The sequence below is a fragment of the Chaetodon trifascialis genome, chromosome 17 (assembly GCF_039877785.1).
Source record: "Chaetodon trifascialis isolate fChaTrf1 chromosome 17, fChaTrf1.hap1, whole genome shotgun sequence".
In the NCBI taxonomy this organism is placed as follows: Eukaryota; Metazoa; Chordata; class Actinopteri; order Chaetodontiformes; family Chaetodontidae; genus Chaetodon; species Chaetodon trifascialis.
In genome coordinates this window covers 2,140,639-2,151,280 of record NC_092072.1, presented here as the reverse complement: position 1 = coordinate 2,151,280, position 10,642 = coordinate 2,140,639, and the positions used below count along the sequence as shown (strand labels likewise).

Genomic DNA, 10,642 nt, shown 5'->3' with positions numbered 1-10,642 from the left:
AATGTGTCCTCATTTATTGTGCTGTCAGTATGCAGATTACAGCAGCAGCACATGAAGCGTGTCACAGAGCTGTGAGCGTGTCGCCCTCTTGTGGTGACAGTGGGAAGTTTTTAATGACAAAGCTGAACTCAAAGAAATTCCCCAAAAAGCAGATCCAGTTTATAAAATGAGATTACGAGCATCTGTTACAGAAAATCAGATCTGAAAGACGCAGTCTTCACTTACTGATTCATTTTATTTCTCAAATGTACTGTATACCGTCACAGTTTACAACACAGCTTGGAATTTAAATACACAGCAAAATAAATTCATTTCATACAAAATTAAATTTGAGGAATAACGATCATCGTGGTATGAACTCGTTTTTCAACCTCGGCTGTAACTCCTTCAAGCTGAACTGCCTCCCGTCAGGTTTTCCACCAGAGTCAGAGAACATGAAGGACGCGCACAGACGCATGAAACACAAAGAAAACCAGCGGCCTCTGAGAAATCCTGCTGGTCCTGTTTGTTTTCAAGGTGGCTTCCATTGGCTGAACTGGGATGTTTCCTCATCTCATAAACTAATCCAGAGCTGTGCATGTTTTCTGAGTCAAACATATGTTCAGCAGGAAGCAGCATCGAGAGCAGAAAAGGTGAAGTGAAGCCGTTTGTACACTTAGACGAGCCTGTTCGCAGGGTGTGTTGAAATACTTCTTTAATCACTCACACACACACACACAGAGGAGGATCCACTCAGACAGCATGCACATTAAAGAGGTTGATATGTTCAAATTCGGTTTTTATTTAGCCGACGCTGCAGCTAAACATACAATAATACATCTGTGTGTCCGTCTACTGCCAGGAGATACAGCGAAGACATATTCAACTACACAACGAACCCAGAACGACTACAGATCTAAACAGAGATGAGAAAGCCACCATCGATAATGTGATCTGATCAAAGCCTGACGTCACGTGTGATCGATACCGTCAGGTGAGCCCGTGCGACGGCGACACCGCCGCCAAAGCTCACCTGAACTCGCCTTTGTTGGAGGCCGTTGCTGCATTGTTGCATCAATAAATAATCGAGCAGTAAATCAATCAATAAATAGATCAATAAATAGTTACTCATGATTGTAACACTCTAATATACAGTATATCTCAAGGTTTATCTGTGATTACTTCCAATATTTACATCAGCACGACACACACGCACACACACACATGCGCACACAGTTTTCTCATCAGGTCTGCTGATGTTTTCAGGTCCGTCACAGACTCAAACCACACCCACAGACACAGTAACTCTGCAGTGTTTCCACACTCAGGCGCTCTCTGCTGCTCAGATTGTGCATGAAGAAGAAGAAGAAGAAGAAGAAGAAGAAGAAGAAGAAGAAGAAGAAGAAGAAGACTGGCTCCTCCGGTAGATTTCACACACGTGCTGTGTGTGTGTGTGTTTCTGACACTGCACACACTTAAAACATGGCTATTATACGAATGTGTAGATCTCAGGGGAGGCGAGTGTAAGCTGAGGGGGGCTGATTAAATGATCAGACACGTGGTTTTGCATGTTTTAGCCCGTCTGCAACTGCAACTGTTTCCCAAAAGCAAAGGCTGCCACTGACTTCAGTCAATCTGATGCTGCTCCACAGCTGAATCAGTCTCATCAAGTTTGGAAACTTTTCTTTTTTGGTCAGCAACATTCAGACCTCTTGGCTTTGAGTCGGCTGCTGAAACAAACCTTCGATGCAGGAAGTGGTTGAATTCATAGAATCATTTCTACGCTAATGTTAGCTTATTGTTTGTCTCAGTTGTGTTATTTGCTTCCTTCACAGTTCCTGCCTGCAAGCTGAGATCTCACTTGATGATGCTATGAGGGAAATGATGAAGACAGTAACTGAAACGAGTGGCTGCGGGACGGTCCTGCGTCTGTTTGGAAGCAGAGGGCTGAAACATGTCAAACTACACAGTGTGCTCATTTAATATTATACATATATGTGATAGGACTACATGTCAAGATGTCAGAGCAGGAATGGATTGTTTTTGCTGCCAGAGAGCGATGGCAGCTGGACGGGGACTCCACCCCCGGCCTGTGGAGCGGATCCTCCCAAGCGACCCCCTCCTGCTTGAAGATTTCCTCCAAAGAAACTGGACTGACCTCTTCCTGCTCCCAGTACGAAGGGGTCTGCCAAAGGATCCCCCTGCAGAGATCCAGACTGCACCATGCCAACTCCTCCACAGGGGGGAGTCATGTTAAATCCCACTTGTGGACTCCCCCCCACAGAAACAGATGGTACCATTCCAGTTCCTGAATATGGAGGAGCCACCTGATGAATGTTTAAACCGGGTTGAGACACTCCCACGGTGCAGGACGGAAGCTGAAATCTGTGAGTTTCACTGGAAAGAGTAACGGTGCCAAAGGATGGAGGGAGGGTGGAACCGAAAGGGCTGCAGTATGGAGCTGACGTTTCAGGAGGGGGCGCCCCTGATCTGACCACAGGGCCACCAAATGTCATGTCCCTGGCTTTAAGAGCGCCTGGGAAATTAGGAGGAGTAACAGGAGGATGGAGGGATGAGGGCAAGGAGGGAGCGGTACACAGTTTGAAGTATTCCAGCAAAGAGAAAATGCACCAAAGCAGAGAAACGGGTAAGAGGAGTTAATATCTGCTGGTTAATATACGCTAGTCTCTAAACTACACTTCAGTAGGTCACTGCTCACACACACACGCACATCTATACACTAGAGCGAGACCACAGGGGAGGGACGGTTAGCCAAAACACATCATCACAATAAGCTTTTCCACACAAACCTATGATAAATATCTATTTGTCGGTCACACTGTCTCCCTCTCTCTGTCCGTCTCTGTGGACTGAAGACTTCAGCCGAACAGCAGTGGAATGCATTTGAAACCATCACCAGGGAATTACTGATTATTAGCATGTTAGTGATTTTCCAGTCTCTGAGGTTGATCATGCATTCATCAGAATCAAGCGCAGCACAAATAATTCCACGAGAAGCCTTCGTCAAAAACGGCATTTTTCTCCCAGAGTGAAGCGTTTTTTCTGTCCTTACCGGTCGCTCGGGTCTGGGCGGCGAGCGTGTTGACGAGGGGGAGCTGTTTGGCTTTGGGGTTAGAAGAAAAGAGATCGTCCAGGTCAACAAGCGACGCCCCCGCGGGGCCCAGAAACGAAGCAGTCTTTCTCTGCGCCTCCTTTTCCTGTACTGTTCGCTGTCCTGCAATAAAATAAAGGTCCAGTTCTACTCTAAAAGGTGTTTTCTTTTGGGGACAGGTCAGGGAGGAAGAGAGAGCAAAGCGGAGAGAAGTTTAATTGATTATGACCGTTAGCCAACTGCTGACTGATGGGAGGATGGAGGTGAAATGGAAGAGAATGGTCACACATGCAAATGACCATTAAGTGTAGACAACAAAAGGGTAAAGTCAGACATAAACATAAACAGTAAACAGAGACGCAGGCACACAAACAGTTAAGGTGTTAGTCACCATTCTCAGCCAAGCTCTGAGCCGGCTGGCAAAGACTTTCATCGATTAAAAACAAGCAGAAACTTTCAGCAGACTGTTCAGAATAAAGATTGATTTAATCAGAGCGAGGAACTTTATTGCAGACAATGAGGGTTTGATCTTATGAATAATGGATGGATTGCAGAGATATGCATTCAGACAGAGTGTAAAGTGCCACTTACCTGTCCCATTGCTAGGTGTGTTGCTTGGTGCACCCCAGGGATCACCTTTTTTAGACGCTCCGTCTCCGAAGGGGTCACCAGATGGGGAGGAGTCTGAGGGTGGAGCAGGTGAACCCCATGCGTCATCTGTGCTAACGGGAGCTGCAGCTGAACAACAAAGCATAAAGAGAAGTCAAATACTTCAGTCTAATGGCTCTCTGTGGAAAAACAATTCACTTATGTTCCTTTTCTGGAGCTTTCACCCATAAAACACGGCCGTCTTCAGCAACTGGAACTCAGGTATCATAATGCGACTAAGAAAGAAACTTTGGTCCTAAATGTACGTATTAAGTGGTTGTATATGGGGGAAGTTGTACGTCCCTACTTATCCACTGACTCCTGGTCAATGACTCTGAGCTCTTTCCAGTCGGTGCTATGGCTGGTTTTGATGTTCACAGACAGCTCATGTCTGCTTCCGGTACCCTTTCTACCTCTTACTCAGGGTCTTCGCCATTCCACCAAAGAAGTGTTCACATCATGATTTGCTCACCTTCAAGACTATCACTAGATATTCCAACAGCCCAACCGTGTCATAAAGTCCCATTGGGATGACTCTGGTGACACAGGGGTTACAACCCCCTAATATATGACCACTTGTTATCAAGTGACTGAAGTTCTGATAACATATGAGCAAGTTCCATTTGCTCAAGACAGCCATGGTATACATAGGAAGCTCTGGAAAGAAAGGCTACTAAGTAAACCTTGACTTTAGCATATGTTATCAGATGAATGTTTTCTCAAGTTCCAAGAATCGGTCCTCATACTCGAGCATTTATTGGTTTGTTTCTTACCTGGGGCTCCCCATGGGTCATTGTCTGGTTTGGATGCATCCCCAAATGCATCAGAATTATCAACAGGTGAGGAGGCGCTTGCCCCATCCCCCCAAGGATCTCCACCCTTTGTTTCATTTGGAGCAGATGGCGCCCCCCAAGGATCTGACCCGGTGGCGGGTGGAGAGCTTGCAGGAGCTCCCCATGCATCTGCACTGCCTTGGGGAGAACTCACTGGAGGGGCATTGAAGGGATCTGAGGCATCATCTTTTGGTGGGCTTGATGGCACTGTGAATGGGTCCTCTTTAGGGGGTGTTGGTGCAGCGAAAGGATCTTCTTTTGTAGGTTTGGATGGTGCAGAGAAGGGATCCTCTTTAGGGGGTGTAGTTGGTGCAGCGAAAGGATCTTCTTTTGTAGTTTTGGATGGCGCAGAGAAAGGATCCTCTTTAGGGGGTGTTGTTGGTGCAGCGAAAGGATCTTCTTTTGTAGGTTTGGATGGCGTAGAGAAAGGATCCTCTTTAGGTGGTGTTGTGCAGGCAGTGAAGGGGTCGTCTTTTGTTGATGCTGGTGCTGCAAATTGATCCTCTTTAGGGGGTGTTGTTGCTGGTGCAGTGAAGGGATCATCTTTTGGGGTACTAAATGGGTCATCTTTTGGGGCATTAAAAGGATCATCTTTTGGGGTGTTGAATGGGTCTTTTTGAGCACTGAAAGGATCATCTTTTGGGGCATTAAATGGGTCGTCTTTCACGGTGTTGAAAGGATCATCCTTTGGGGTGTTGAAAGGATCATCTTTTGGAGCATTGAATGGATCATCTTTGGGTGCATTGAATGGATCATCTTTGGGTGCACTGAATGGATCATCTTTTGGAGCATTGAATGAATCATCTTTTGGAGCATTAAACGGATCATCTTTTGGAGCATTAAACGGATCATCTTTTGGAGCATTGAATGGATCATCTTTGGGTGCATTGAATGGATCATTGTTAGACGAACTGAAGGGATCTGGTTTGTCTTTTGGAGCAGCAAATGGATCTGCCTCGTCTTTGGGTGCACTGAAGGGGTCTGAACTATCTTTTGGTGCATTGAAAGGGTCATCTTTTGATGCACTAAATGGATCAGGATCTTCTCCATTCTTTGGTGCAGCAAAAGGATCTTCATCAGCTTTCGGTGCTGCGAATGGATCTTCATCAGTTTTAGTTGGAGCCCCCCAAGGATCACTACTGGCTGCTGTGTCAGGTGGTGAAGGTGTGCCCCATGAATCTGTGGCCACTTTAGGTTCTTTGGGAGCTCCCCATGCGTCTAATTTCACCTCCTCCTCTTTCTCTCCTCCCCAAGCATCACCTTTAACGTTGCTGTCTTTGCCCGCATCCTCCCATTTCAGCTCGTCGTCAGTCATCTTGGCCTAGAATGTTACAATTGCACGGTTAGAAAAGTCAACAAAAAACACTGATCAATGGTTTAATTACTGGTGTAAATAAACCCCTCCTGTTTACACAATATCAAACTGATTAAGTCGAGTTTCAGTTGCCACTGGTATTGACAACAGCATTTGGTACTCGTAAGCAACCTCACATCTTCCCGGTGTATCAGTTTTGGTTGACCATTTTATGATTTATTGTATATACTGGGTGAAAAATTTATCGTATCTATCGAAGAATACAATGATCAAGCAGGAAAAGGTTTAGTGTGTCAGAGGATATAGTGAAATTTGCGAGTATTGAGTCTCCAACCCATCATTTATATGACTGTCTCTTACAATACCCCTCCAAAATAAGCTTCTTTAATAAATATGAAATATAAACATTGAACTGAAGCTGAATGACCAATGAATATGCAGGGGGCGGCACAGAAATATGAACCCCAACTCTATGTTATACAAGCAAATAAACAGCCCTTGAAAACTATTGTGTAATGTTGTGTGTTGTCAAAGGTATGCTGATATAACTCCATAGTTATTTGTGAGGCTATGGGTTATAGTGCTGTCCACTTGCTGTAGCTAAGCACTGTACTTGCTCTACACTTACCCTCCTCTCTGCTTCCTTCTTCTCAGCTTCCTGTTTAAGACGCTCCTCTTTGCGGGCAGCAAAGGAAGCAGTCAAGTCGGCCACTGAGGGTATGTTGTCTAAGGATGGCAGCCCTGTGGACCCGGCAACGTAGCATGGCTTATAGTTGGGATCCTTGATGGTGTCCGTGGATGAGGCTGATTAGAGATGGAAAAGGTATTGAAGTGCTAGGATGCTTCACACACATCTTCAACCCAGCAGCACAGAAAATCTACACAATCAGCACAGTTTCAAGGTGAACACCAATGATTAGTGTCACCAATTCAGTATCTGAACAAATGGAAATAATGGTCAGAAATGGTCATAATATCCCCTTCTGGTCCTGAGTTATGCCTTTGAATAATGGCCAGAAAAATGCTTTTCTAGAACATTATGACGGCACAGTGAAGCTGACCTTTGACCTTTTGGTTCAAAAATGTCATCACTTGATCATTTTATCCTATGAGACATTTGTGTGAAATTTTGTTTGAATTAGCATATGAATTCTTGGGTTTTGTGTGGCGATGGTGACCTTTGACCACCAAAACCTAATGAGTTCATTCATATGTAGGACAGGGATATGTGACCAAGTGCGCATGCGCCGACCGTGCGTGCAGCCTGTTGCAGTCGCTCCTGTTAAACAATTTCCCCTCGGGGATCAATAAAGGAACTCTGAATCTGAATCTGACAGATGGGCTCACCGGCAGAACCTTTTGACGTCTTCTCTCTGGTCTTGACGGCAAAGTCTCTTTCCTCCTTCAGTTTGTCATCGTCCTCCATAAGAACAAGGACAACCTTGGCTTTCTCTCTCACATTTCCACCCTGGAAGACATGTACTTACATTAGATATTGATTTGCCTCTGACCATTTGAACAAAATCTTATCTGATGCCTGAAAAAAACTAAACCTGAAACGAACTTCGAATGGTACAAGTCTTGTAAAACAAGACCAACCGAACTGGGGTCTAAATTTTACCAATAAATAAATCAATAAACTCTGACTTAAGCCCTCTGGATCTAGTCAAGTCTGAAAGTGTCAAACTTTGTTTCTCTGCAGAGCTGCAGATTGAGATCTGTTTAAGACATCAAAGTGAGACTGAATCTATTTTCACTCTTTAACTGTGAACCTGGCCTTGAGGTTAAAAGCAGTATGCTGATGTGGATATTGGAGTGCCAGTAATGGAAAACCTTAATGCACATCATGCAGCCTTTAATGGATACTTAAGGGTTGCATGCTTTGGACATCATCAGGAAGCATGTATCACCTGATCTTTGCCATCCTTTTCTACAAAGCGATACTCTGTGAGAGCTTTGACGATGTAGATGTTGTCTTTCATTTTCAGAAGCACGCGGTCGTCCCCGGTCTTTAACAGGTACTCCAGCAGTGTCAGGGACTGGTATGAAAAAGCATGACAACCATTGTGAAGCAAAAGTGTATATGACTGAAACAACAATAAACTGACAACCCATACAGTTTTTAACAGTTCTTGTTTGTTTTCTATAAAATTGTGGATTTCATAGGACAAAGCAACAATGAAAGGACCAAAACAAAATCTGTGTAAAATGAAATGAAAGATTTGTCAGGTAAAGATAAACAATTCATAAAACACACCATGCCTGTGGTGGACACCTGGGTAACTGATATAACTACACAAATGTTACAAATATGATGTCTACAGGGACACAGCAGACTGACACTGGGCTCTTTGTCTGGGATTGAGAACAGAGTGTCTGTGATGATAAACTAACAAGCAACAAGATTTTCAAAAGATATGTGAACTGGTTTGTTCAAAAAACAGTAATCAAATAAGTAATCAAAACATGGACTGTGGACGGCCTCAGTGTAGAAGTGTCTCAGTTGATTTTCCACTACTAACAGGTAATAAAAAAACATGGATTTTCATTGTCTGAGACCAGAGAAATACTGACCATGTTGGTCACAGCTCGTTTCAATAAGAAAGCTACAAGTGAATTTTTACCTTATTAGCTTTAATTAATCATCATCTCTGACTCATCCACCTGAGACACCACAGAGGGTCTGACACACCAGGTACCCGTCAGTCTCTTTCCTGTTTCTATAAATATCCTGATGCTTCAAGGTTGACACAACATGCACAATAATGACAGTGAACTGGCTGTTTAAGCACGGCCTGAACACAAAGCAGGGGGCTTGCTGTGCGTTGTCATTGTTACCTTATGGATGTGTCTCCAGTTCTTGTCATCTTTCAGGCGTTTCCAGAGCATCGTCATGATCTCGTTGCAGGCCACCACATTGTAGGTCAGATCGGAGATGTCCGCCATCTGAGAGCTGGATGGGCCCCATGGGTCATTCGACGTCGCCTCTCTTACCTGCAAAAGAAGCAGAGCGAGAACTGTCAGGTCAAAGGTCAGATATGCCAGCTTGTGACAAAAAGACTTAGAAATTGTGGCACTGCGCAGCAAGTCTTCCTTGCCATCATCTCATTTCATCGTGTTTGCAAAAATCTGCCAGGTTATTACTGATCATGTTTCATCAGATCAGGATTTTAGCAAGAAACACACCCTCATATTTCCCTGACATGGAAAACCTGGGAATTATGATTAAACAGTTATAGAAAGTTTCAATGAATGGATTTCAAAATCCTTCCAAACCACAGTACTGTAAAAGCAATGTATGTCATCTATGATGATCAATAACAATGTGTATAAAGCAAGGGACATCTAATATCTAATAAAAGCAAAAACGCTCCAAAGATCATTTTAAAAAACGCATGTGGAGCCAGATTGAGGAAGCATTTTCTGCTGGACGGCAAATTTAGCTGGAACAGTGGGAATACTCCCCTTGTTCTTCACGCTTTGATTTCAGCTTCTCTCACCTTGACCTCAGCCTCAGAGTAGTTCTGGACCAGGTTCTTCAGCTGTCGGCGGAGCATAGAGGACGTCATGGTGTCTGGGGGGAGGTGGGGAATCAAACCACCGTGATCTGAGTCAGGGAAAACTTGTTAACTCTGATGAACGCTTACAGAGACCTGGAAAAGACGGATCCACAGATGTACACAAACAAACACAAACATGCTCAAATACCTTTGTAAAGTCTGTCTGTGCTGTCTTAGACTTATTTTTATGTTGCTTGAGTGCAGCTCCTGGATCAGTGAGTGTTCATCCTGCTGGTCTCTCTTCCCCCTGACTGCATTGGTTTGTCTCAGGATGTCAGAAACCAGATCCTACAGCTGCAGGGAAGAACCGGTCAACAAAAAAAGAGCTGAGGTACGGGTTGGCACTCGGTGACAATGGAAAGCAGACTATAATGGCTGTGTGACCAGAAATGAGCCTCCACCTGCTGTGTGTGTGACAGCTCCTGTCAGTTTGTCATAATCACTGCGACAAACACAGATCCCCGTATAGCTTAGCTAACTGGCTAAGCTACAAGCTAGGTAGTTAGCCGGAAGCATCCTGGGGCTGGTGAGGGAAAATATACGCTAAAAGCTAATTTATAGTGCAGCTGGGTGGTTATCCTGAGCCACATCGACTGTAAACAAACGTGCTTGTCAGTAACGTGTCTGTCAGGAGTCACACGTCGTGTTTTCAGGACCTCGGAGAGCGACTGAAGACGACCAGCTGCCGTCAATATGGCTAACGGTCGAGCGATGTTGTTACAGCAGCAACAATCAGCTTAAAGATCAGACTTCAGCGATAAAAATAACGCTTATATTTTGAGACACGGTTGCTGTCATAGATCACAATGTTACTCACTGGTAGCGTGGTATTTTGTGAGCTATATTTGCAGCAAAACGAAGCACTAACCGTGTCACGATCTTCAGGAATCTTCGAGGAGACGACAGGACGGTTTCCGCTTCCGCAGATTTCAGCACCAGCAAACCACGCCCCCTTACGATATAAATAAATAAATAAATAAATAATTTTTTTTCCCCCTCACTTAAATACACATGTCTGTTAACCTGCTACGCGTCTTTTGTTCTGATTTTAAAAAAATAATTTACCGGAAGTGGATTTTTACCAATATCAAGCCGTTTCATGACAGTAAAGTACCGTTTATAACGGCTCTAGTGGAAAGGGTTGGCTTGTTGGTGAGACTTAGCTCACGCCGTCTAGCGGTTAGCACGTTCACCA

The 10,642-nt window shown here is 44.4% G+C and overlaps 1 protein-coding gene across 3 annotated transcripts; it reads right to left on the bottom strand.

Annotated features, from left to right (window-relative positions):
* Positions 1 to 216: 216 nt before the first annotated feature.
* On the bottom strand, positions 217 to 10,633 carry epn1b (epsin 1b). Of its 3 annotated transcripts, XM_070984040.1 has the most exons (11): positions 10,316 to 10,633; positions 9,596 to 9,741; positions 9,388 to 9,494; positions 8,726 to 8,881; positions 7,798 to 7,926; positions 7,235 to 7,355; positions 6,516 to 6,691; positions 4,879 to 5,893; positions 4,513 to 4,809; positions 3,683 to 3,829; positions 217 to 3,214 (listed from the first exon to the last, which is right to left on the bottom strand). In XM_070984040.1, exons 3-11 carry the CDS (start codon positions 9,454 to 9,456, stop codon positions 2,967 to 2,969), a joined length of 2,358 nt encoding a protein of 785 aa, XP_070840141.1. In that variant the 5' UTR covers positions 9,457 to 9,494; positions 9,596 to 9,741; positions 10,316 to 10,633; the 3' UTR covers positions 217 to 2,966. The 3 variants fall into 3 exon arrangements, with proteins under 3 accessions (XP_070840141.1, XP_070840140.1, XP_070840142.1); XM_070984039.1 differs by having other exon boundaries at positions 4,513 to 5,893; positions 10,316 to 10,631; XM_070984041.1 differs by having other exon boundaries at positions 217 to 3,257; positions 4,513 to 5,893; positions 10,316 to 10,628.
* Positions 10,634 to 10,642: the final 9 nt, after the last annotated feature.

Coding starts and splice junctions, on each gene's coding strand:
- epn1b (XM_070984039.1), bottom strand. CDS start 9,456: ATGACGTCCTCTATGCTCCGCCGACAGCTGAAGAACCTGGTCCAGAAC. Junction 8,882..9,387: donor ACTCTGAGGCTGAGGTCAAG/GTGAGAGAAGCT, acceptor CTTCTTTTGCAG/GTAAGAGAGGCGACGTCGAA. Junction 7,356..7,797: donor AAAAGGATGGCAAAGATCAG/GTGATACATGCT, acceptor CATGTCTTCCAG/GGTGGAAATGTGAGAGAGAA.